Source organism: Pelmatolapia mariae, linkage group LG20, assembly GCF_036321145.2.
Source record: "Pelmatolapia mariae isolate MD_Pm_ZW linkage group LG20, Pm_UMD_F_2, whole genome shotgun sequence".
Classification (NCBI taxonomy): Eukaryota; Metazoa; Chordata; class Actinopteri; order Cichliformes; family Cichlidae; genus Pelmatolapia; species Pelmatolapia mariae.
This window is the reverse complement of record NC_086244.1, coordinates 24,762,921-24,790,771: the sequence shown is the minus strand read 5'-3', so window position 1 is coordinate 24,790,771 and position 27,851 is coordinate 24,762,921. Positions and strand designations below refer to the sequence as shown.

General features: G+C 40.5%; 2 protein-coding genes across 2 annotated transcripts; both read left to right on the top strand.

The window, feature by feature from the left end:
- Positions 1-135: 135 nt before the first annotated feature.
- bgnb (biglycan b) lies at positions 136-17,524 on the top strand. Its single transcript, XM_063463132.1, has 8 exons — positions 136-414; positions 5,982-6,243; positions 11,209-11,321; positions 12,283-12,496; positions 12,624-12,734; positions 13,108-13,201; positions 15,834-15,972; positions 16,080-17,524. The coding sequence occupies exons 2-8, from the start codon at positions 5,997-5,999 to the stop codon at positions 16,275-16,277; spliced, it is 1,116 nt and encodes a 371-aa protein (XP_063319202.1). The 5' UTR covers positions 136-414; positions 5,982-5,996; the 3' UTR covers positions 16,278-17,524.
- Positions 17,525-18,003: 479 nt separating this feature from the next.
- On the top strand, positions 18,004-27,265 carry b4galt3 (UDP-Gal:betaGlcNAc beta 1,4- galactosyltransferase, polypeptide 3). Its single transcript, XM_063463131.1, has 8 exons — positions 18,004-18,290; positions 18,913-19,006; positions 19,100-19,627; positions 19,771-20,006; positions 21,556-21,746; positions 21,846-21,968; positions 22,806-22,910; positions 23,398-27,265. Exons 3-8 carry the CDS (start codon positions 19,345-19,347, stop codon positions 23,726-23,728), a joined length of 1,269 nt encoding a protein of 422 aa, XP_063319201.1. The 5' UTR covers positions 18,004-18,290; positions 18,913-19,006; positions 19,100-19,344; the 3' UTR covers positions 23,729-27,265.
- Positions 27,266-27,851: the final 586 nt, after the last annotated feature.

Genomic DNA, 27,851 nt, shown 5'->3' with positions numbered 1-27,851 from the left:
CGATTGCTTGTAATATCAAAGCTCTGCTACAACCAGATTTACTTTCAGCCGTTACTGGCAGGCTGCTGAAATACAGCAAGGAAGTAGACCTACTCCCTCCTCTTCCTCCTCCTTCTTCTCCGAAGCTCAGAGCCTGGCTTGTTAACTTTATGGGCTCAACTCCCTCGGAACGCAGTCATTTCCTCGACTTGGACTGGAAGGCGCGCACACGGTGGCCTGACGCGGAACGCAGTTGCACACGGAGCTGCGGCTAGATGTCAGCGGATCATAGGGAAACACCGCGATAATCCCTAAATGTGATGAAAATATAGGATATTTTATCATCTCCAAGATAAACTGACGCACAGAGGGAGAAAAGCAATCGCCAACCTACTTTTTGGAACTTGGAATAAAAATCTTATTTCTTTCCCAAAGGTAGGGGAGTTGGGTTATTTTAATATATGTACTTTTTAACTTGGCAGCTGACTCGGAAGCAACTTTAGTATAAATCTGTATTAATTAAAATGAGATAGTTGCCTCCACTTTTTTTCTTTCGTTTTTCTTTTTTTTAACAAAAAGTTTCCAAAATTTTTTTTTTAAATTTTGATGGAGCTGTCAGCTTTTATATTTATAGCTGAAAATACAGTACACTGATAGAAATAAATATAAATAATTTTAATCATTCATTTATTTCCCTGTAAATATCTGATTATGAATATGTGTATTTGATGGCTTTGGGATTCAACCTGTTGCATCTTGTGGTCCATAGCATTGACCTGTAGTTTTAGCTCTTACCCCAGGCGCCCACAAGATGGCGCAATGAATCTCCAAAGCTCATTCAAACTCTAATTACAAGGTAAGATGATAATTAAGCAAACCTCTTTCCACTTAGTTTGTCCCCAAATAAGTGGGCTCTTATTCTATCATCAGGCTCTAAATGTAACATCATGTAGAGCAGGTCTTTTAGGTCCATCCATGCATCCTCATTTTGGGAGAATAATTATAGTGAAACAGCCATTCAAGTCAATTCCTTCTTGTATACAGACCTGCTTTACCCTCAAATTCAGCTCTGGGTAGGCCGAGACAGTGTTTTGAGAAAACTGTGTGTGGAGATACTTTCCTTAGCAAAAAGATTATTATAGCTCGCTCTCCTCTTAGCTGTATTTTGTTTTTTAACATAATATTATGCAGACAAAATATGAAGCTCTTTGAAGAACAACCTTTTTCCTCCCTCAGTGACCCAGTTCTGTCTTGTAATGATCATTATATGTCCAGTGGTTAACTCCCCTGTATGAGACACTGAACTGAGTCTCCTTAAAGAAAGGGGAAACTGTGTTAGTCTGACTTCAGCCCGTCAAAATGATGGTCTGAATCTGTTTGTTCCTGAAGCTTCAGGAACAAACAGATTGCTTTCCTATTGCCGCTCTACACCTGCTGCTCTGTCTGTCCTGTGATTCTCACTATCTCACTGTCTATCCGTCCACCTGCCTGTCTGGGCACTTGTTATGGTGCACTTTTGGTCATCTCCAAGACAACCTGAAGCTGCCAACATTTATTTTTTTCTATCATACACTTGCCTAAATGCATACTCAGTCCCATGCAGCTACACATTCTCTCTGCAGATGGTAGTTATAATTTTTTTTCTCCAGTTAGAAGTTGTGCTTTTTTTGGCCGTGTTTTGACAACAAAATATGCCAATTGTTCCATTTTGGGTTGTCATAAAGCAACCATTGTTTATAGTCTCTCTTCATACCACACTTATAACTGGCCCAAGTTTTGGAATAGTCCACATGCTCTGAGGCTCATCTGCCCACAGGCATGGATCCTCAGGTCATACGTTCCTCTCCAGCTGACTGATTAGGCTCTTTTTTTTGCTTTTTAGCTTTGCTCTGCTCACTGCTGTGCATTTGGTTAAGCCTCATCTCTGCAGCACTGAGCAGCTCACCACCACATCCAAGCTCGGTGGCATCAGAGGAGCTGCCAAACAGTTCCTTTTTTTAGGGACGGCAGTCACCAAATTACAGCCGCTGGGGCAGTTAACTCCACCCGAATGCTTGTACCAGACCCGCCTAACAGCCTGCCTGTCTGAAGAGTGCATGAATTGGGGACGCGTGTGAGTGTGTCAGAGTCTTTGTGTTTGTTTGACATCCTACTTGCAAACATTGTGGTAGGTTTACACTTGTGTAAAAATGTAAAACAGGTGTACAGTGTTACCCACACTGCTTACAAGACCATATGTCATATATTCGTGAGTTAATAAACTCTGACACAAGGTTATTAAAGCAGGTAACGTCTGTCAGAGTTTACTGCAGCTTCTGTCCAATTCAAGGGGAAAAAACGTTCTCACTCAGTGACTAAAGCCAGAATTCTATTTATTCTCTGCAACGCCATGTTAAGCCATGTCAGATCATTTGAGCACAGTCAGCACTGTGATCACTTTGAGCCACCATGTGATCTTAATCGGCACCGAGTGTTGACGTGGCGGCTGCCAATACAGTGGTGTTGCAGAGCCAGCTGGCACTTGCTGAGCTCTCTGCCCCACCTTAATTCTGCCAACTCAACTGCTAAAAAAGCAGAGCTGAAATGTTCCAGAGGATGAAAACGAGATGCATTTTATGTCAGGTTCACTGTACTTCGGCACGTCCATGTTTAATGGTCCGTGGCAGCGATGTCACAGGGTGAGACCTCATCTCTCATAGGGGTCAAAGTAGGAAAAAGATTAATGGTTTCCTCTCTTTCATCTGCAGAAAAGAGTGACATTACTGGCATCACAGAGAGCACTGAGTTTAAACATATACTTGTTTAGCTTGAAAAAGGCAAATGCTATCATTTTTATGAACTCTGGCTGTAATACAGTAAGTGCAGTGATGTGAGGGCCGATGAATAACCCAGGACTTGATGGATGCTTTTTACCATAACCACCGTCCTGACGCAACCTCACATCCCTTTGGGGTTGCGTCAGGAAGAACATCCGGCATAAAAAACAGCCAAATTAAACATGGAGAGATACCCACCATGTGAATAAAGGAGCAGCCAAAAGCAGACTTTACTGTGCTCTATTGTGTCTCAGAATCTACATCTCTTGCCTCTTCCTCTTGTCCAATTTTCACATTTGAATTCAACAGTAAAGAATTGGAATTCACAGAAGTTTTTGTTTTCTCCTGCCTGTTATGACAGCTTCAACCACATGTGGTTGTTTAGACAGACATATTATGTGTGAGTATGTGGGTGTGATTGACAAACTGAGAATGAGGCACCTTTAAGCTTGTCAGGGAAATTCCTTAATTTTAATTCCTGTCTTTGGTCTGTTCACTTTTTTTTGACGGTAGAGTGATGTTTGTGCTTGTGCTGTTGCAGCACTACCGAGCCTGAGGGATCAGTAGCAGCGCTATATTCTCAAAAGTATGTGGATACACATAGATTTAAAGGGGATTTCTTCCCATAAGAAAAACATAAGTCAGACTGGTTGCAGCTGCAGATTCAGGTGCAGTTTCTGTCAATTCGGACTCAGTGTTTTAGTTAATAGCACTAAAAATAGATGTAAAGTCCAAAAGGCGAAGATATCGACTGAGTGTCCACTTAATTTTTGCCAAGTAGTGCAGGAGAGATGCTACGACTTGGAAAGTCCTTTTTTTGTTCCTGTGATCCTTCGGCACCCTTGTTGCCCACAACCTTCTCCCCACTGCTTACACACAACTCCCACTTTTTCTTTCTTCTCTCTGTCTGTCTCATAATTATCATTCTGCTTTTTCCTTTTTTCTTTTTTGTGTCGTCTGCACTCCCTCCAACTACACACACACACACATACTCCACTGCGCCCTGCAGACAGTAAAGTGAGACAGGAATAGCCAGCCATCCATCCATTAAACCACTCGCCCTTTGGATGGGAGGCGAGATGAAGAGCCAAGGCAACAACAATTAAGGCTGAAGGCTTTGGTTTGTTTCCGTCTCAGCCCGGATGTTTCACAGCTCACAGCTGGAGGGAAAGAAATTTATATGTACAAACGCCAGGGTTGGATAAAAGTGGGTATTACCGACTCCTTAATTGTGGGACATAGTAAAGGCTTATCTTCATGACGTGTTTATAGTAGCCTTGTATGTAATTCCTGGGTGATAATAAACTGTATCGGACTTGTTCCTGTCTCCCTTTTTTTCTTCTCTTTGATGCCCAGCACCTCTGTCTGCAAATCTTCTGTCACATCGCTTCAATTCTTTGGTCTGAGCGAGAGAAAAAGGCTCCACAAATTAGAGCATGGGTGACACTTTTTTTGGATTTACAACGTATACTTCTTATACCTCCCATAATGTTGCAAAGGGACAAACTGCAGAAATTGTAAGTGTATAAATAAGTCTAGTGGTGTCTTCTGTATATCTTCCAGCTCTTTTGTGTGCTGCGTGTCATTGTGTGATGCTGACTATATATGCCCTAGCTGTGTCCTTTTGGCTGCATTCTTCTGACCAAGCCAAGGCCAGTGGTGTTTTTTCTTTTCTGCATAATGGTATAATTTGGCAGCTATTTTTATTGCAGGGAGCAAACTACAGGGGCCAGATATTCGTGCTTCCTGGCCAGGTCCACATCCACGTCTTTTTTCTTTCCTTAAATAATACCATTATTTCTTTGAGTAGAGAAAATTCCATTTGCAATTGCAATGGTCAGAGAATTAATACATTATTTTCTTAAATAAGAGCTCACAACTCAATATTTACTCACTAGAGGCTCAAATGCTCAAAAGACACGCTCACTTCCTTCCATCTGTTAGCTCCTCCCTCGGCTCCCTCTTGTACTCCCCTTAGTTCTGATAATATTGGGAGTTGAGTCATAACCTCCTCTTGTTTCCAGTGAAAAACAGATCATGTTGCTACAAAACTCTTATGTTTATCAAGGTCCATTTGCATACTAACCATCTTTTCAGTCTTATGCAGGATTACGGAGCTGGGGATCAGAGGAGGAATTAACACGAATAAAATGAGAGATTAAAAGGTCACTTCATAGGATTAGCCTCAAGGGTCATGTTTATGACCCTGTATGCTGCATGGCTCAAGTGACCTGCTAACAGTCTCGCTCGCTCTTTTTTTTTTTCTAGGAATGACTTTTTAGGGGGAGTGGGAGGAATGACTGTGCTGAAGTGTTAGTTAGGTCAGTGCACCCTGTGTAAAGTAGGCAAACAAAAATGCACGAATGCACACACACACTGCTTACATGTCTGATGACATGTAAGCAGTGTGTGTGCACGCGCACACTATGACATCATGGAGTCTGTTTCCTCAGAAACATAAAAACTCAACCGTGCAAACCTGTATGCACACATTTGCCCTTGCACACCCACTTTCTCCTGTAAATGAATGGTGGCTTTGTTGCAATGCTCATTTGCAGGAATAAACTTTTCCACAATTTACTGTAGGTGATGTCCCTCGCTCTATCTGATTGGCTAGTTAGAAGAGACTTACTCTTATGAGACCTGTGGTGTACACGAGGCAGACAGTGACATTTTGGTGCGGTTGAAGTCACTTTTCTTCCCAGAGCCAAATCCTGGCAAGTGCTGGAGGGGACTGGGTGCATTTGCCCTCCACAGCCTTAGTTTCACTCTTCCTTCTAGGTGTGGAATAAAGAGTTGGACTGTAATTATGAATGAGCAGACCATTTCATACTATTTTAGAGTGAAATTAAATAAAATAATGTGCCACATCTTTTTGTTTTACACAACACAGCCACACAAAGTTTGGTTAATAATGCAGGACTCACCCTGGTCGGTAGTTTCAGTACACCAGTACACCAGAGAGTATGTGCTGTCTATGACAGAACGGGTATCCAGCCCTGCCCATGCAGTTTTCCTTTCTTATTTTCCTGCATTTTTACTTCAGAAACACTTAGATGTGCATATTCCTGTCTACACACACACACACACTAACAAACGAATAACTAAAATGTCTCTAAACTGGATGAAATTTCTACTTTGTTGCATTAACGCTAAGGCTACTCTCATTCCTTTGTGTCTTTTCAGGTGCTTCAATTAAAAATGTTGCCACATTGCTCCTTTCTGCTGTTGCTATGCGCGGTCCAGCTGCCCTCCCCTTCCTCTGCCTTGCCCTTTGAGCAGAAAGGCTTCTGGGATTTCGCCCTGGACAGCATGGATGCTGAGATGACCATGGAAATGATGAGGGATCCGGAAGAAGGTTCAGCTGACGAGCTGTTCCCTCACGAAATACCCACATGCCCCTTTGGCTGCCAGTGCCATCTCAGGGTTGTCCAGTGTTCTGATCTCGGTTAGTGAGTGTGTGGGAAGGAAATAGAGCATCAGTATGTATTTCTGTAAAGCTTTGTCTTCATTTCACAGTGTGTGAGTGTGCCAGGAAGTTCAGAAAGGGAAACAAAATAGTTGTCTTACTGATCCAAACCTTGCATAACATTTATAAGCCCTTCTTTAGAGTGGGAGGGAGGGGATTTCTCCACTGGGATAATGGTGGTATATTTTGACAGGGAAAGGCATGTCTTTGAGGGATTTGGTGTTCCAGACTTTGAGGGAAGCTACTGGGTGGGAGAGGAGGAGAGACACTGTGTGAGCAGAACAGGAGTAAAGACTATATCAAAAGATGTAAGGAGTAACAAAGAATAAAAGAAGAAAGTGATAAAGTCAGAGAATTAGAGGTTGGTAGAGAAAAGACAAATTAAAAAATTAACTGATACTTATACAACACTTTTTTATCCTCAGACTGAGCACTCAAAACACTTTCTGCTCACTTTTGGCCTCATTTACCCAAAAACATGCATTCATACACTCACTTTTATCCATGCCTAGGCACTTCTATCTAATATTGATCTACACATTCACATTCCAGGGAACTGAGGGAAACTCAGGGTTCAGTATTTTGCCCAAGGGCACTTAAAGATGCACACTGAAGGAAATCGAACAGCTAACTTCTGATATATAGGAGACCCGCTCTACCTCCTGAGCCACAGCCACCCTACGGTGGGCAAAAAAGTGAACTTTGTAAAGGAGTCTTGTAAATGTTTTTGCACATATGTTTGGTAACATCTAGTATTAAGGTCAACTTAACGTCTAACTACTTGCTCTTTGGCATTTGTTCTTTATTAACCAATATAAAACACTTATTTATGCCTTTTTCTATATGAAAAAAAAAGCACAAATGACCACATATTCTATGAACACTGGGTAAGTTACTGGGACTGGGAAGATAGTCTTTGAGAAGTCTATGGTTTTTTGCACAACAAAAAGATTCTGAAACTATTCATCAAGTTTAGGATCTCAGATGTGGTCCAGTTTAAAAGATAAAGTTCTATTTTTTCCCACTTTTGTTCTTCTGTTACAGGATGTGTATTTTCAAGGTTTAATGCAACAGTTGAAAAAAACTTAACACACACATAATACAGAACCCCTTTAATAGAATAATTAAAGTTGTTAGGGATTTGCTAAATTCATGTTTTACTTCCCCACAGACTAGTGACCTTGGGCCCCTTCTGGAGGCAGTAGCTAAATTTAGTTCCAGGGAATATTTCTGTCTGATGTAGTTGCAGCAATTTGGACAATTTGACACTAATTTTGCTACAACTAACATTACTATTCAAACAATACTACCTCAGTCTCTCGCATGCTTACTGTTGGTGAAGTGCCTCTAAAAAAAGACTCTAAAATAGATGGAGTGGTGACAGTGAGTCACACTTTTGGTTTGCAGATTGCAAGTTGCACACTTGTCATTTTGGGGATTACCATCTTGGTTTTTTGAAGCCAGACATGACAATATTCAGGCAAGAGGGCAAACCTGGAAATTTTTCAGTTAAAGCTTTGTGAAACAAAATGCATCCATAATTCACTGTGATGCGAAATTGGGATGCTAACTTCATAAGTAAGTGTTAGTGTAAAAAACAGAAATCATCCACTTCATAGTTGCCAAGTTGGAAATTTTAGCTATAGATACCAAGACCATTTTTTGTAACAATGGTTAAACATAAACATGTTTATTTCAGCTCTAATGGGCTCACAGTTTTTGGCACTTCCGCATTGTTTAATTTTTCAGCTTGGTCACCTCATTACTCTTACTTAATCTTCTGCGTTGTTGTAACCAACTGGACCGAAGAGGAGTAGTGCGAGGTATAGTCACTTGCTAAAAAGATGTGTAAAAACAGCTGTTGAGTTTCTTTTTATACTCAAGCAGTCTTATTCTTGGAAACTATTATGGAAATGCAGATAACCAAATGGTCTGAAGGAAAGAGCTTATTTAGTTCCTCGAAAAAAAGTTCTTGGAAATAAAAGATCTGCATATTTTGTGTGGAAATGCATGTGTGTGAAAAGCAGACAGCTTTGAACGAGTGACCTTGTATGACTGTCTTTGTACTTCGGAGACAGTCACACATGTGCATGAAGATCAAACTGCTGGGGAAATATGAGTAAAACTTCACTTTAGATAGAAAACATATTCAGAGTTAGAAAACCTATTTAGACACTTCTAACAATTGTTAGTTTTTGCTGGTTTAGATTAAAAAAAAAAAACAACCCTCATAATTATTAAGTACTGAAAAGGGGAGAATGGCTAGTTGAAATGGTATTTCTATCGTGACATAGGAATTAATGTGCAACTTCTGTATGTTATTAATAGGCAGTTATTAGAAGGTAAAGAAGTAAAAGTCTCAATTCCTAGTAGTTCTAAAATATGGCCAAAGACATTTTAAATTCTCCAAAATGGCTAATAAACAGCATAAATAAGCAGCTCAGTGCTATATGCACCTTGTTAGTTAGCTAGCTAGCTAGCTAGGTGACGTGAAAGACAATGAGGTGGTCTTTAAAGTTTAAAGCTTGAGAATAGAATTAAATCATTTAACAAGATGTTAACATTAAATATTGAGTTTTTCTTTTATTATTTTAACACCTCGTGAGGATTTGCCATTATATTCACTATGAGGAATAAACCACATTGAGCTAGTATTAGCGGTTGGTTTAAAAATATATTTTTGCTTTTCCAGTAGATAAAAATAAAAGCAGAACTGTGCCAAAATTTGCATTATGTTTTTTACTGTCTGTCTGTTTAGTCAAGTTTCCATAAAAGCATGCAGTACAATTTAGTCACTGTAGACATATAAATGCGTGTCTGTTTAAAAGAGACTAAAAGAAACTGAGTTATGTCTTAATTATGGATATAAAGATTTTTCACATTATACTAGCTATATAACTCTAATAAGACGCCTTGGTTTAGACATAATGGTTTTGTCGAATCATCATTTTACAACCTCTATATACTTACTGTCCCTGGTCTTTCAGCAGCGGGTAAATGTGGAAGCGTATAATTTCCGAGATGTCAAGTGCTTATTTAGAACAGATGTATTTTGGTGGTGGCGTCTGTCTCCTCTCAGTGTGGATCCCAGCATGATGTTGAGTATTTGTTTTGAGTTGCACTGGGGTTTTAGAGGGTGCTAGTTTTGTCAGTTTGCGGTAAAGGCTTTGAGATTTGTGGCAGATGTGGTTGAAGAGCGGTGGTTTGAGGTTTAGAGGGTTTAAGGATTCATTTAATCAGGGTCTCGGTGAAAGCTTTTTTCTAGGTATTCCCATCAAGTTTGTTAGTTTTGATGCCTGGCACGCAGATTTGAAGGTTTCCAACTGGCAGGAGGCATGCCAAAAGCTGCAGGTGTTGACTGCAAGGTAAATATTTCCTACCACATGAATCATCCTGGTAACATCCTGCACCCTTAGAGTCTCACAGCAGCTGTAATAACTTTATTGCATGTTTAAACAAAAAAAGAAATCATAAATGCAGAGTGTGGTTTATGATTTAAAGAATATACTGAGGATAGAAACTCGATATTTTCCACACAGCTTTCACGAATGTATATTTGCTCTCTAAAGGCAAAATCTTGCCACTGCACTAGATCTCTCTGTACTGTGAGGATGCGGTTGGAGCCGAATATCAGAGGGAGCTACTAAGGCTTGGATCTTATGTGGTGTCATGGAGGGTGTGGCACAGCACAACCAAAGCCATATATCTAAAATTACCTCTAGATGGACAGCTCTGGGTTGAGTCCTGTGGGTCAGATGTGGTTGGTGGCAAACTCGCTCCCAGTGGGACAGCTGGCACTCTCTTACCAGCATGCCCAGTTGCATCATGTTCTTGGTCCAGATGAGGTTGGCCCTGGTTGGGATTCGTCCACTGTGGCCTGTCTGGATTAAGCTACCACATCTGATACACTTGTCCACGTGGCTCTTTGATGTGGTCTTGTTAATGATCACTGGTAGCTGTGTTTATCCGTGTGCTGAGTCATTTTTCCAGAGCTCCCTGAACAAAATAGCAAAGGTGTATTTTCTAACGCCACTTTGGTGTTCACGTGTCGCAGTCTGTTCTAGGCTGTTTGAATTTATTGCTTGGTAACCAATAATAATAGACTGTCCCCTTCAGTGATGAAATATTCTAGCAGTCAGTGTTGTCACATCATGAAATAGTGTTAAAAATCAAACATTCAGCTCTTTCTTGTGATAGATATATGTATAATATTGATTCACAGAACACAAATATTCTGGGAAGTCTCGAATGATTCATGAGTGACTGGTAAGTTCAAAACAATACTGTGATGAGAGAAAGTGCTTAACTGTAAGAGATTCTGGTTTTCAAGTCGGTCGCCAATCAAGTCACAATGAGGTTAAAATGCAAAGACTTCTTCTCAATTCAACACTTACCCGCCACTCACACATTAACACACACACAGCTTTTATTCGTCTGTATATGTCGGGGTTGTGCCAGTCTCCTTTCTATTTGATGTGTGACTTTATAGTATTTAAATCACATCCTTTGTGACTTCTGTCAAATTGGAAACCAGATGGAAAACATCTGGTGTCCCCATCTGGTGGGAGGGGAATTTATGTTTCTGTGTGCGAGAGTGTGTATGCTTGTCCTTGTCAGCGACAAACCAATAATGGTAGCTATACACGCCGTGCTGACGTATGTGTGTGACCTCCATGGTCGTGTCTATGTCCACCTTTCATTAAAATAATAGACAAGGAGCACCGAGGTACTCATTTGCCACAGTGTGGGAGTGTGATTGGGTTAATTCTTAGGCCTTTAAACCACACACTGTCTATTTATTTTCCAAAGTCTGTCTGGTTAAAGTAGTCTTAGAAGTTCCCAGTTTAAAACAAACTGGCTTTTAGGGTGTTGGTTTGTAGTCACCCATGGGAGTATTTACCAGAGGATGATGCCCTTCTATGTTTTCACTGGTTTTGTCTTCAGGTTTCACCGAGGTGCCAACGAATATCCCTCGGGACACCAAGTTCCTGGACCTGCAGAACAACCGTATCACTGAGATTAAAGAGAATGACTTCAAAGGCCTTACTAACCTATATGTAAGAGACAGAAACACTGCACAGGATGTTCTTTACTTCCCTTCACAATAAAAGAACCACTGCTGTATTTAACATTTTCAAAACCATACTCACTGCCTGAATGGGACCCACAGCGAAACCTTAACAGCCTTCTTTGTCTCACACAACCTGAATCCACAACAATCAATTGTATAAATGATTACAACTCTAATGATTAATTCTCAGGTTACTAATATATGTAAGGAGTTTATATGTATTTTTTTAACCTGTGGGATTGTTAAGTAGCTTGCTATCTACTCCTTTTTTCATTAAAGGCATCAGCATTTACAGCACTCAGCTGTATTTAGAAAAAAAAACGCTTTGATTTTGTATTAAATTTCCTGTATTTTCACAGCAATTTGGTTCAGTTACATTCTTAAGAATCAACTTCTCGAGGATGTGCAACTCAGTCATCTCAGCTTGTGTTGGCTTTGGTAGTGAGAAATATAATTAAGACCCCCATTTCTCTGGGATTTAAAGGTTAATTTCCTTGCTTTCTGTCATCCTCCGCTATGAGAGCTTTAATTGTATTAAAGTTTGAGCCTGAAGCCAAATGGGAGTATTCAAGCTCTCTCAGCAATAAGGCTTTGCTTACTGCTGACCCATATTCTGGAGCTCTGACCAAGAGAAATATTAAGTCTGGCAGTTTAGGAAACCCCTGACATGAAATTACACAATACCATCTCTATTGAGTTCTGCTTACATCAAACTACATCTGTCTCCATCTTTCAGCCAGTGTAGGTGGGGAGTCTTCTAGCTGATCTGTTTTAATTCACTCGAACACACTTATAGTAGGAGTAGACGGCATAAATAATGATTTCTTTTTCACATTTTGTGCTTCATTTTTCTTTTTTCCCTTTCATTTTCTGACTTTCTGATAGCTCTTCACATAGACCAAATGGGTGTTGAATTTGGCCTCTCTTTGGTTGTTGCTTCTTTTTAGGGCCTGTCTCTGAGGAATAATCTTATTTCCAAAGTCCACCCCAGAGCATTTGTTCCTTTGAAGCACATGCAGAAGCTCTACTTCTCCAAGAATTTGCTGACCACTATCCCCAAAAACTTGCCTGCCTCTCTGGTAGAGATAAGGATCCATGAGAACCGCATCAGGAAGGTCCCAGCTGGAGCTTTTGCAGGACTGAATAACATGAACTGCATAGGTCAGAATTCTAGAGTATATTCTGTGATGCTTTGCTACTGTGTTGCATTGGCATTGAATTTTAAAGATTAAAGGGAAGGTATTTTATTTCATGCCATGATGTTTTTTTGTTTTTGTTTTTTTTACAGAAATGGGAGCAAATCCCATCCAGAACAGTGGATTTGAACCTGGAGCTTTTAAGGGACTGAAACTGAATTTTCTGCGTATATCAGAAGCCAAACTAACCGGAGTCCCAAAAGGTAAAAACCTAGCTTTGTGGCTAAAATGCTAGAAATCTTTCAACATTCTAGTATTTGGTAGATTTACAGTAGAGTGTGTTTTCTTTAGTAAATATATACAGTAGCGTTTTTTATGTGCCCTGTAATACATTGTGATAGACCCCAAAAAACATCTTAATGCTCAGATTTCTGAGCATTAAAATGTATGATCAAACGTGTATGACCAAAGTTCTAACTCTAAAATAGTGACAGAGTGTATCTAATAAAATGTATCTCTTTTAGATATTTAAATAAAAAGCAAATGGTCAACATGACAAAAAAGGAATGTCCAGCAAGACAAAAATCTGTTGTCTCGCTGAAGTTAAGGCTTACATCTATGTTATCTGCACTTTAGATCTCCCAGAGAGTCTCCATGAGCTTCATCTGGACCACAATCAGATCCAGGCTGTGGAACTGGAGGACCTGAGCCGCTACAAAAACCTCTACAGGTCTCCTTCACACTTAAACACCAGATTCATTTCTGACCACAGCTGAGTTCTTGCACCCTGATCACATTCCCAGTCAGCAGTGCCCCTTAGGGGTAATAATACAAATTACATTGACAGGCCACTTAAAAGTAGCAGGGAGCTGACCCACACCTTGTAGCATGTGAGGTGTGAAAACATCACAGGCATTCTACAAAACCATGAAATGTTTAAAGTTTAAAAACATTATATGACAACTTATGTCAGATGATTTGAATATTTATTTGCTGCACATGTTTTGACAACATATGAAAATGTCTTCTGTCAGAAAGAGTCATCATGTCTTTTAATGGCTGTTCCAATTTTCTTCCATCTCTTTTCTGCATATGTCTCCCCTACAGGATTTCTCTCATGTTAAAGGAATAGTCTTAGAATGTCTACAAACCAAAAACCACATAGATTGTCTGAGTAATCGCAGAGAGCACAAATCCAATCTGTATGGAGTTCAAACTGTAGGCTACTTATAAAAGAAATACAAAATAAATAGACGTAGCCACTGTGAGATCAACCATTGGTTTCTGTAATCCACATTTTGGAGTAATTTTGTTTTCTTGGACGATGCGGTTATCATTTTTAGATAATACAGTGGAGAGGTCCTGTTCACTTACTTTAACCCTTAGATGCATAAGTGGCTCAAAAAAAATGACCTGGTGAGGTTGTTTTCTTGTAGTATCTTTGTAATGAAAAGTTGTAATTATTTCATATTTGACCAGTTCCTCAAAAAACACGTTTTTAATACAATGCTATTGAAATTTTTATCTTACCTTTCCTACATTTTTTACATTTTCCATGGAATTTCATGGGAACCTTTTTATCTAACCATTCTTATCAACTGTGGCTGTCAGGGATATATATTTTTTGGACCACAAAGAGTGCAACCTCTTAAGGAGATTATTTAACTAACAGACAGCCTTCATTCAGGCAGCGATTCATCCCCAGTGATTGTGTCACTGTAGACGACTAGCTTGTGCCATTCTGGGGGGAGGGGGGGGGGGGGGGGGGGGTCTTATTGTGGGGACTCTACAATAAGGCAAAGCAGACATCCTTCCTCTGATGAAGGCTACTGACTCCTGGGGCGTTTACAGCACTGAGTTTGAATTCAATGGCAGCCTTACAATGGTCAGCTATGTCAGCAAGAAATGAATGACTGTTGTACCCCTGAGCACAATGTATCACAACAAAATGGTGGCTGGTAATACCAGAAAAGTGAAAAAACCCTCAATTGTCCATATTCTAAAACAAGACCAAAGGAGATGTAGATACTATGGACCAGATGGTTGGCACCCACTCTACACCTGCAAGTGTAAAACATAGAGGTGGCCCATGGTGCTGTGGTACAACTTGACATTGCCACCCTAGATGCCGACACCTTTTTCACAGCTAAGCACCCTGAATTCAAGAATGGTATCACCAACGCATGATGGGTCTTCCTGGTGTGGTGTGGCAATAAGAGAAGTCGACTGGAATTTTGCCTCCAACTGCAAACCCCAATCAATGAAGCAACGGGAAGGTATAGGGTGACAAAAGCTACAACTCGGCCACAGGAAAAAAGCAGACAGGACCAACCAAAGACAACAATATTTCAGATCCAAGTAACAAAGATCATAAAGTCAGCAGTCGGTGTAGGAAATGCAGTGTACCTGTGTGCAGTGATTACAGCCAGAAACAGCTGGTTTGTCACAACTACAGTGAAGGGACAAGGCAATAAAAGAGAGAGGAATTGTCTGGACACATGTGCATATATTCTCTTTCACACAAACAAATTGATCTTAACATTGTTCTGTTGCTGTTGTGTAACTTTTTTCTATTCTAATTTTCTAAATGTTTAAACATAAAATCATCATCTTGTGTGGACCAAAGTTTGGTACAAAATGTAAAACAAATGATTATTCTTAACCAAAATGACAAAAGTGGCATATAAACACAATGATTTTAACAGGGGTCATTTTTGACCCACCTATGGAAGAGTGTAGGGTGCAGTCACTCATGCATCTAAGGGTTAAATATTGGAGGTAAGGACTGGCAGACAGTGATTGGCTAATGCTCCTTGTGCCAGCAGAGCTGCCATTCAAAACAGCACTGCCCCTGACTATCAGCCATGCCACTATCCAAATGAAGTGGGCTAAAAGAAGTTCCCCATATAGATGTTATGAAGGGTTAAACTATTAAACTATTTTTTTTATATTACATTGCAAACATGCTTTTATTGCTGTTAGCGTGGGCATTTTAACATGAACGTCTATGGGGATTGAGACACTTTCAGAGCCGTCCTCGAATAGCCCCAGCAGCTACCTAATTTTTTGCCACATATATGTTTGCTTCATTTTTCAGCCCATTAACTTGCTACACAGATGAGAACAAAGACTTTCTTCCTCTGCTACTGTGGCATTGTGCTGCATTTATAGCAGTAGAGACACTGCCAGGCTGACGTGGCCCTATTCCTCACCTGGCTTAATATAACTTTCTTGAAGTGATAATGATCTGGAATTATCCTGTTATTTCGGCTCACAATACATGAAACATTTGAGTGCAATGTGCCATGCATTGCCCCATTTTCTGCCTGTTTAAAATTTTCCTTTCGCCTTGCATTTTCCAGGTTGGGCCTCGGGTTTAACCATATCCGCAACATAGAGAATGGCAGTCTTTCCTACCTGACCATGCTGAGAGAGCTACATCTGGACAACAACCGCCTCACTCGTGTTCCCCAAGGCCTTCCAGATATGAAATACCTGCAGGTGAATCTAATGTGTGCAACCAATTTTGATTTCCATTTGATATTGATTCTCACAGTGCTCTCTTCTACTTTCCCTCCTTTGCCACTGTGGCTTTTTTTTTTTTTTAGGTGGTTTATCTCCATTCCAACAACATCAGCCAAGTGGGTGTGAATGACTTCTGTCCTCGTGGATTTGGGATGAAGAGGACATTCTATAATGGCATCAGCCTGTTCTCTAACCCTGTCAATTACTGGGAGGTGCAGCCAGCGGCATTTCGCTGTGTGAGCGACCGGTTCGCCATTCAGTTTGGCAACTACAAAAAATAAAAAACAGGCAGACGCTGGAAAAGAGGGAGGATGATTGATGAAGGGATGAAGAACGGATAATTTAAATAATGAAATAAAACTTGAGATATGGAGTGAGGTGAATTTATATCTGAGATTATTAATTTTATTATTATTGTTTTTGTAAGGAGGATAAGTGAGGAAGAGGGTGGGCAATAAACTGATGAAACAGACAGAGAGGAAGTGAAAAATACAATCCCATAACTTGAAGGGAGTGGAAAGCAAAAGGCTTACAGTACTGCATGTGAATTTTGCTTGTTTTGAATTCAAGGTTTTGAAAGTTTTTTCTATTTGATGAAGTCAAAAATCGAGGGGAACGTCTGAGAAGAATGTTTCATTCTGATGAAAATTGAGTGCTTAAAACTTGTGAAACGCTCCATTTTTTTCACAATAGTTCTTATTGTAATTGAGGTCATTCTTCTTATATTAACATTCTGGTTACGATTATGAGAAAAGAAATAGAAAAAGCAGCGCATTATAGATTTTTATATATAAAAGGTGCTTTTTATAACTTTCTGTGTGTTGATTTGGTAAATACATTAAGTCCTCCCTGTTTCACTGGTCTGAAGCCATTTGGCTTGTCACTCTGTGATTAAATTATACTGTATTTATAAACCAAAATTTGGGCTTTTCCCACCATCTACAGACAAAAAAGTTGCACTAAAATAAAAACTTCAGTTCAAGATAACAAGTGGACTCAACAACAACAACAACAACAACAACAAGTGACAGGTTTAAATTCTGCTAAATAAATTTGCCTATTGAACATATTTGACTGAACCACCACCCTGTGCCATTACTACATATTACACCATCTGAGCAATACCTTAATACAGTATTTCATACGGGAACAGTACAGTAGTGGGAGTGTGCCCAAGATGGAGACAACACACAGTCCGCTTTGCTTTGAAACAATGAAAGTAGTGTGTTCACTCTGTGCTACAATCAGTCGTAGTGTCATTGCATCGTTTTGCACAGTTTTTTTCTGCTTTGCCTTTTCTGCTTGGAAGTTTACTGCGAGGTTAGCCTTTTTTTTGTTTTGTTTTGTTTTGTTTTGCATTTGTAGACCTATGTGGAAATACTTTAATATTATGTCTTACGTCCTGTCTCTCTTCTGTAATCTGACAACCTACTGCTGCATGTGAATAAAGACATTTTTAGTCTGCTGCATTAAGTGCAAGAACAACCGATGGCCCTGGGTTTGATGCTCTGTGAGAAATAAAGAAGAAATACCAAAAAATGGAAAACATTTGATGAATGAATCATGAACTTTGTAAAGAAAGAAGCTAAAGAGAGTTGTAGTCTTTTAGTTCAGCCTGACAGAAAATGATTCTACAGACAAAGGTGGTATTAAGAGTGTGCTTTGAGTTGTTTTTCTGTGTATTGTAGGTGAGAACTGTTTCATGCACAACATATACTGATAACAGTGCTCTTTCAGAGCTGATGATCTCACCCGCAGATATAAAAGAGGGCGGTGACGCAGGAAATTCGCCCTAATCAATCAATACTGGGTGGAAGGGGGAAAAACCTGTAAAATAAAGTCACCGTGACTGATACATTTTAATTTTCCTTATGATGGCGCAATCAACCTCTCGTCATCATTATTAGCATTCACTGCGCAGGGTCAGATATTCACTGCTGGCACAATCACACTCTCCTTTAATTTTCAAATGTGCCGCTGTGCGCGTCACCGTGGTGCGCCTCTCCTCCGTGTTTCGATGAGGCAGAGCGCACTTGTCTGTGTGTTTTGTGTTGACACTAGAGGGGTATGCGGCGATGATCTTGCGTGTGAAAACGTCTGCAGCGGTCTCCGAGCAGCTACGGACACATTTCGCGTTGGACGAGAGATTAGGAAGAGGGGAAAGACGATCGACCGGCATCAGCAGGAGAAAAACAGCATCTTATAGTCCATCGCGTCGCTGTAACGACCGTAGCGGCCCGTCGATTCTCAGAGGAAGCCAGGAGCTGGATTTGACATGTCGCAGGGATGTGCTGGTGAGTCGGCTCGTGCATCGGGGTGCGGGGAAGCTTGCGCGAACCTGGGAATATAAATCTTTGACGTAAACGAGAGCCTTTGCGGGTAACGGGAGAAGTCGCGTACACAGCAATGCTGCTGAATAAATGTCACTGACATATTTTCCCTTTAGTTATGTAAATACTGCAATACATGCTCACTGCATGGGCCTAAAGATGGATGCTCATAGGCTAATCACCTGCATGGCAGGTTGTTCCTGGTCATAACTACGGCGCCTTTGCGTTCATCCACTTCCTACTCTTCTTCTTGTTTTTAAGTGAATGAACTGTCGTCTCCCTCGGGAAACTTAGCATCATATTAAGTGATTAAGCAACTCCTACTTGGATAGCTGTCGCATCTAACTGTTTGGACTAAAGGGACCTCGATGTTGGATTAATTTGTTTTAACAGACTCGCTTCCATACGTGCATCATGAAAAATGTCAGCTGAAACGAAGCCATTCTAAATAAAGAAGCAAACATGAATGACATTTGTTTGTAGCTGCTTGTCATTCCCTGGCCTGTTTTAGCATACAGCAGTCCAAACACTGTGACAGGACTGGTGCTGCATTGTTATGCATTCAGTTCTTTTCTTTATCTCACAGAGAGCCTGATGATGACAGGAGGAGGAGAAGGAGAAAAGTGGAGCGAGGCTTTACTGGTCCCTGATAGGTTTTAATTAGACCCTTACAAAAACAGGTGCCTGACATCTAGACTGTTGTAATGTAATAATGATACAAAAAAAACAACGGTTACCATAAGGTAACAGCTGTTCTTCTCTTTTTCTTTCAGCTGACGTTTTGTGGTCAGAAGGTGATGGCAGTGCTGACTGAGCTTCACCACTACTATCACCCATTCCTAAAAATGGAAGCCCACCTCCAGTGCACCTGAGTCCACATTTAGTGCTCCTTTCTTCCCCTCCCTCTCCTTCTGCCTTTCCTTGCTCATTCTCCACCTCTTCCACAACCCCCACCTCACTCAACTGCTATACTTTCCCCTCATCTCCTCCCATCTCTCCACTCTGTTTCCCTAGAATAATGGCGTACTGTGGGCGCTCTCTGGACTCTCCATGCACATTAGCCTTGCTGATAGGCTTCCAGTTTGCCTTTGTGCTCTATTTCTCCCTTGGGGGCTTCAGAGGCCTGGTGTCTGTCCTGGTGCACACCACAGAGCCCGAGTTTGATTACTCTCGACCACATGATGTATACACCAACCTCAGTCATCTGGGAGTACCACCTCCCCCTCCTCGCAACTCTGGCACTGGACCCCCTGCCACCGGCCCACCACTAAGAGACTGCCAGATCCCTTCTCCATTGCTGGGTGAGAGAGAGAAGGGTGACAAATAAATGTTTGTGAGTGTAGCACACAGTGAAAAGCAAAATGAATGTTGATATTTTTTTGTATTCTTGAGCTGATAGTCAGAAAAAAAGCCAGAAACATTCTCTCTCCTTTCCTTTGGCCAGTTGGACCCGTGTCTGTCCATCTTTCATCTCCTCTGTCTCTGGAGGAGATCAGACAAAGAAACCCATTAGTGTTGCCAGGTGGACGCTACCGGCCTCCAGACTGTGAACCACGCCACCACACAGCAATAGTGGTGCCGTACCGAAACCGCCAGAGCCACCTCCGTGCCCTCCTCTACCACCTCCACCCCTTCTTGCAGAGACAGCAGATACACTACAGCATCTACATAGTACAGCAGGTCAGATTATGTATAAGTGAGTGTGCAAGCTGTTTTATAGTGATTCTGCTAGTGTCTTGTTCAACGTGATTGTCAACAGCTGCATGTTTGCCTTCCATGAGCAAAAGCATAGCATTATGCAGTGGGATTGTTGTTCTAGTGGATCAGAGGTGCATAGCTACTGAGTAAAACGTTTGCCTAATGATGTTAAGGGTGTAATAGTAATGGTAGTGTAATAGTAGCGTATGTGCTGCTACAAAGTATTGGTCTTGTGATATTGGAGTATTGGGCTAAGATTTAATAGTCCTGCATTGACTGTATCTAATATATACCACTTTATTAGGTGCACTTGTTCAACTGCTTGTAAATGTAAACATCTAATGAACCAATCACTCTGCAGCAGCTTGATGCATTTAGACATGTAGACATTGTCGTGACAACCAGCCCAGCTAAGCATCACAATGGGGAAGAAAGGTGATTTCAGTGACTTAAAACGTGGCATCATTGCTGGGCTTGTCTGAGAGACCGCTGATCCATCGGGATTGTCACACACAACCATCTCTAGGGTTTACAGAGAACAGCACGAAAAAGAGAAAATATCCAGTGATCAGCAGTTCTTTGGGTGAAAAGGCCTTGTCGCCCCCCCTTGGCTGTGCCCCTGCCCACTTGGTCATGGTCATTATTGCTGACCATACCTATCCATATCCATCCTTTTTGTAATTGCAGTGTACCCATTTTCTCATGGCTGATTCGAATAGGATAACACACCATGTGACAAAGCTATAATAATCTCAATCTAGTTTCTTGAACATGATATTGAGTTCAGTGTGCTCAAATGGCCTCCACAGTCACCAGGTCTCAATTCAGTAGAGCACCTTTGTTTTGTGCTGGAATGGAAGCTATTCCAATAAATCTACAGCAACTGTGTGATACTGTCCTTTCAGTATAGACAAAAATCTTTAAGGAATGTTTTTAGCGCCTTGTTGAATCTGTGCATTGAAGAATTAAAGAAAGGAGGTGTACTTAATTTAAAAAAGTGTCCAGTGAACATATTTGAATGTTGCTGTTTTTACAGCTCTTGTAGGACTTCTAACTAGTTTTATTGCAAATTATAGTCATTATTATTATAGTGTGGTTTTATTTAAAATGGTTGTGAGATATGTGTTTGTTAGATTTATCTGCCTGGACCAGTGCAATAGAGGTGAATGGACTTTGTTTTTAGGTTACAGCTCTCGATCTAAGCAAATCATATTTCAGATATTTCCATGGTAGATGGGACTTGATACGTCACAATTTCTGTGTATTAAACATTACATTCCCATGCTACAGTGTAGCTGAATTTAACCATAGTGATGTAGTTGGAGATTCATTTTTTCCTTCAGGTAATAAGCAAATCTCTAAAATGATGTGCTCTTAATCAGTGTCAACAAATTACCTTGTGCTCTGCTGCGATATACCTCAAATATCCCTGTTGTTCAGAATTGAATTGGTTACTAAAAACTGTTGCATTTATTTAAGTCTTCACATACTAATGTGTAAATACATTAATCTGCCTCATTTGATGTTTCAGTGGGGAAACAGCACATTTAACCGAGCCAAGCTGTTAAACGTTGGGGTGCGGGAGGCACTCAGAGATGAAGACTGGAGCTGCATCTTCCTGCATGATGTTGACCTGCTGCCTGAAAACGACCACAACACCTACACCTGCCACAAACAGTTTCCCACACACCTGTCTGTGGCCATGGATAAGTTCCGATACAGGTAGAAGCACAGAATAAACGAGGGTGGGGCTGGTCTTTCATACATTTGCATTGCCCTGAGACATTATTTTCAAGATTGTGCATGTTGTGACCCTCCCAGGTTGCCATACTCACAGTATTTTGGTGGGGTATCTGCGGTGACCCCAGACCAGTACATGAAGATGAACGGCTTCCCTAACCAGTACTGGGGTTGGGGCGGGGAGGATGATGACATTGCTGCCAGGTAAAGAGGATAAATGAGGCAGACACCCTGCATGATGACAGAGTGAACTGTAAACTGTGCATGTTGGGATTTATCATCAGAACTACATGCATAACCATTTCAGTTTGCCTCTTCTTGTACTTTTTCACTCTGTTTTGCTCTCGTCAGTCATCATTTTTCTCATGTTTACAGCTTCAGTACCGCATGTTTTCTTTTGCTTTGACTTATATTTTATGTCCTAACATCATCTTTCATCTTCATGTCTCCTCCCATTGCTGTGGTTTTGCTCTTTGTATGTCTTGGAGTGGGCACAGTGGGTATGTTCACATGCACTAGCTTGCAGACTTGGACTAGGCTGTGTGCTTAAGAGTTTTCAAACTCTTCTCATTTCTTTACTGTGGTCCCCTCTTTCCACTCTGTGGCTTTTCCAACATTTGCCAATCTGTAAGAACTGAATGCAACAATAAAATTTAATTAGGACAACACATCCAAGAATGTTTCACAACCTTTGGTAACACTGCCTTTTGTGCATGATGTTTGCAAATTATATCATCCAGAGAACATTCGCAGCATTAGTTACACCCTGTTTTGGTTGATTTAGATAACTGGAGTGGTACAAAAGCAACAGATGGAAAAGAAAAAGGGAACCGCAGTATATTCTACCACCCATAAGACATGGCAATACGTTTTCACCCTCTTCTGTTCGTAATCCTGATTTTTCCTTCGTTAAATGTAGCCCGCAGGGGGCTAGATGTTTATGTAAAGTTTGTTTTTTTGAGATTAGCTTTCCAGTTTTATGCAGTACAATACATGTTTAAGAATCTGTTTTTGGCTTACTGTTGTGTGCTGCTGATCCAGAGTGCGTCTGTCTGGCATGAAGATTGTGCGCCCTCCAGTGGCCATTGGCCATTACAAGATGATCAAGCATAAAGGAGACAGAGGCAATGAGCAAAATCCACGCAGGTACTTACTGGCACACTCACAGGCATATAAAATATTTGTAAAGACTTTTTTTTCTCTTTCTTCATCTGATCTAATGGAATATCTGCCTCAGTAAAAGGGGAAGATATTCAAACGACCTGATCACGGGCGTCAGAATGAACTTTTCTTTTCTCCAACTGTTCTCATGTTGAGTTTTTACCATTATAGTTGTTTCTTTTTGTCTGGTGACACAGTGATTTATACAGAGTTTGTCCTCTGCTTACCTTCCCTCAGGGAGTGTGCTTGTATTTTCAGACTGATTGTATCTAAAACGTAATTAGGTCTTATCTCATTCTCCATTGTCCTCAGCCTTTTATTAACTTTTATGGAAAGTCTTGGTCTTGTAGTATCATTAAAATCAATCACTTTGCAATATATACATCTTTGCTTCCTCGCAGAGAGCCAGATGAAAAGCTTTATGCTGGGTGAAACCTTCACACAATCTTTAATATGGCTTTTGTCATTCTAGGTTTGACCTTTTGAAAAGGACCAGGCTCAATTGGCGCTCTGACGGCCTTAACTCTTTGACCTATGAGCTGCTTTCCAAAGAGCTTGAGCCACTGTACACCAACCTGACTGTCAACATTGGAGAAGACCCCCATCTGGCCCTGGGCAAGGTCCCCATTCCTGTGAAAGCAACAACACCTGCCCACCAACGTAGCACCAGCAAGACAGGAGACCCATTCAAACAGGGAAAGAGGCAAGAAGTGCCAGCAAATATGACTGTGGCCAAGACAGAACCCGGTCAGTCAAAGACAGCAAATCAAATAACACAGCAGAAGACAGGGAAGATGAAATGAGACTAGGTGCATAATGAACCTGTAGCTTCCCTTTTCAGTTTGATCTGAAAGACAAAATGGAGAAAAGCAGCATAGATCTGTTCTGTTGTCGGACTTTTAAGTACAGCAGCTTTTTGTGCTCAGTGTAGGTTAGGGGTAATTAGGGGTAATTACACAACGGATCAAATGAAGAAGCCAGTTTTGTCAACAGGGTGCATTCAAGAACACTTCTGAGTCACCTCGTCTTGGCTCATCATCTGCTAAATGTGATGCTGGCTGTGGTGGCTGACACGAGTCGTCTGTGGCCGTGCTCGTGACAGAACCAGAAGATGAACGATGGGCGATTCAGTCATATCCACGTAGAGGTTCAAAACAAACTCGGTGAAAATGAGACAGATATATAAAAACCTCTGCACACAGACTCGTCTGTTGCAGGCAGACCTATGGCTTCATCCAGTCTGCTCCCAAAAACAAAGGAAACTGCTGCTGTCTGTCTACGCCACTCTGCAGTGGGTTTGTGTTTCTGTGCCTTCTCTCTTTTATGCGCATTTTATAGACTGGTATAGCTGCTTTTAGATGCCCACACAAGGTTAGTTTGACCTCTTCTGCCACACGGGAAGACTTAGAAGGCAGGGATGACGAAGCTGACCCGGGATTAGAGGAAATTTGTTCAGAACTGCCATTTTATATTTCTGTGCATTGATCAAACGCTGACCAACTCGATAGATATGGGACAATTCTAGAGTTTATATTTATATAGAGAGACTTCTTTATTTGTTTACCGTTTTGTTTTACTTGTCCTACCTTACAGTCTGGTGCCTCTCTCTCTCTCTCTGACATTTAGTTCATAGACAATCAAATTACATGGAAGATAACTCTGTATTCAACCACATAACAAAATGAGGACGTATTATCATGACCGTGTTCACGCCTGTCAGATAAACATAGACTTGTCATGGTATTCGTTGTCTAGTTTGACTATACTCTCAATACATGGATAGACCTGTGCTTCTGATATTATCTGTGATTGATTATTTTTCTTTTAGATTAGTCAAGTATGGTTAAAAATAACAAAACAAACTCAGTACTTAAAGCGTGTGACTTTCAGATGGTGTTTTAATATCTAAAGTGGTCATGGTTACACTGCAGCACTGTGGATAGATTTAGGTCAGCTTTTGATTAGAAGGCCTGACGTATTCGTAGGCAATATAAATGGATGTTTCTTCGCTGTACTGATTCCCTAAAATGAAGCTTCTGTGTCTTGAAGGGGATGAGACAAGCCAGTAGGAAGATGTGTTACAGTGAAATGTAATGCTTTATATAAGCACGGTCTGAGGGCTGCCAAATCAGGACATGCATGTAGGTCATTTTTTGTTGATCATGTATAATCTGAAAGCATCAAATATTTTTTTTCTCCGTTAATTTGGAATGTATTATTTTCAGTGCTCATCTCTGTTTACCTTATGTGAGGGTAGAGTTCATGAGGTGAGCATAGCTTACTGATGAGGGACTAGAATCTGATTCATTCATGGGCGACGGGATTTCTTGCTGCTAATTGACTAAGAAAACTGTACAATTACAAATAGCTTAAAATGACATACTGTAAGACTAAGTTTGTGTTGTGACACAAACGGGTAATGTATTACTGAAGCGAATTTGAATGTATTTAATTTATTGTGTAAGTACTGAGTCACTGATAGAGCTAAATGTGCAGACCTCTGAAATGATTTTGTGGTGCAGATGTGTGAAACACTCTTCTCCATTGTAGATCAGATTATCATTCCTTTACATCACATCTCCACATTTCTCGCATATACATTGTGCCTCATGAAATGAGCCCGTATCACTGAACTATTAAAGGTATGCTGCTGGATTTTATGTGAGCACCCTCAAGTGGCAAAGTCGGGCATAGCGCCAGCAAAGAGGGAACCAAGGACTGAATGAAACTGCAGAGTTGTGACATGAATGTTAATCATTTGCGGTCGCCATTCACAGTTTTAAACCAATCAAATCTTTGCATTCCTCTGTATGGACGGTTTCTCGGTTGCGTAGTATCACATGACTGATCCTGCTAGTTTCAAAGGGTATAGTAACAGACTGCTTTATGGATCATAATCAAAGAATCTTTGTTTATTTTGAAATAATGTTTTAAGCAAAGAATGTTATATAAAGACCGCATTGAGAGAATACTTAGAATAAATAGGATCTAATTTCTTAGCTTTATAAACATGGTTATATATCATAATATTATCCTCCATATATCATATTATCTGGGAGAAAATCCTATATGACATGTAACAGTGACACACTGGAAGCTTTTAAGGACATTATATGGCATAATCTCAGCTGGATTAATCAGCAAACTATGTGCTTACCTGGAGACTGTTCTATATTTAATAAATAGGCTAGTTTTTATAAACATTTTCGCATACGTGTTGGAAATATATATTGTTGGAAAGCAAAGTCAGTAAACAGCATTTAGATCTCATACAACAGTTTCTGTTTATTTGTTATTCATGAAGTTGTTGAAGTTTAAATGATGAGACTCACTTGGCTGGAGAGACGAGATGTTTGCGCTCTCGTGACAAACGACATGCGGATAGTACAGTGACGTCACCGAGAGGGACGCTGATGCCCGTCTGCAATTGAGGTTGCCTTATTTACCGATGTTATCTTGAAAATGAAAGTGTGGATGTGTGTATGTGTGCACGCCGTGTGTCAGTGTAGAACACAGTCAGCAAAAAAGGCAACGCAAGCATATGATGGACAGTGTTGTGATAGCGAGCAAATATGTATTCCAATAAAAAACTAAATCAAATAATGCCTCATTTCGATGTTGTCTATGATTATGATCGCTAAACACATTTGATAACAGGTATACACACGCACACACACTTATGCAGCGTACATGCCATCCTATAAATACACTGCAGTGCTTATGGTGAAGCACTTACCCTCGTACAACACTCAAAGCCTCTTAATGAATATCGCTTTTACCATTCTGATTGATGGTGCTACAGCTCAAAGACTGCAGACATCAGATGCTCATGCATGGCTGATAGATTATAAGTCATATATCACCATCCACTCATGCTGTGGAGTGGTTTAAAAAAAAAAACCCCTCACTAACCTGTTACATCACCCAGTGTATTGCAGGCCTCAGTGTTCCATGTCAGCATCAAAAGCAGGATTAAAAAGTTGGATATGAGATCATACCTATAAATAGACAGTAACCCCCAGCTCTGTATGTTCGATCTGTTTCATAATCTAAAAAGCTGTGTGACTCACCAAGAACGGGCGAAAACACAAAATCATGAGAAGGGCTGGACAAAAACATCACCTTACAGCCAATCCCACTGCAGTAGCAACAAAGCCAGCAGCCTCAAAGAGGACTGTGGGGCTGAATGAACAGCCTGATATTGTCAACAAAGGTTCTTTACTGTACAAGTTCTGCTGATAGTAATCAAATGCAGTAACCATGCCCTAACAGGCTTTTGTGTGTTTTTTTTTAACCAATCAGAATTTATTAGCAACATTCCCTGCTTAAAGTTTGACTGAACAGACTCAGTAATGTAAGTAATACTGCAACATTGCAAAACCCCGAACCCCCTCAAGAGCTCAGCTTTTTATTTGCTAAAGAAAATGTTTTGGATTGTGTAGACTGTATAACTGTACTAAACATTTTTGTGGTTAAATTATTGTTTTGTATGTTATGTGCTTTTTTTGTGCTGTTTTCTTTTTAGTACAGTGCTGTGAAACAGCCTTTAGCTTTACATTTGTGTATATTTTGCTTCAATGGAGTTAGTTCCTGTAATTTTAACCAATTTTAAACTGCACTTTTAGGCACTTGGTACTAACAGTTTGTCCAAAACTAAAAGGTTTGCATTTCTTTATTTGAGTCTATGAAAAATGCCAAATATAACATAGTTGGATGTGTACATAATAATATTGTTGCTTCATCAAGGTAATTTCTAAAGGGCTATCAGCTGGAATCTTGGCATATCTTAGCATGATGTGCAGTATGTCCATAAACAATCTGAGGAAACTAGACAAGTGGAGAACAAAAGAAGTGGTAGGCCATGTACAGCAGATGAACAGCACCTGAAGTCATCTCCTTAAGAAACAGGAGAAAAAGTCCCGACAC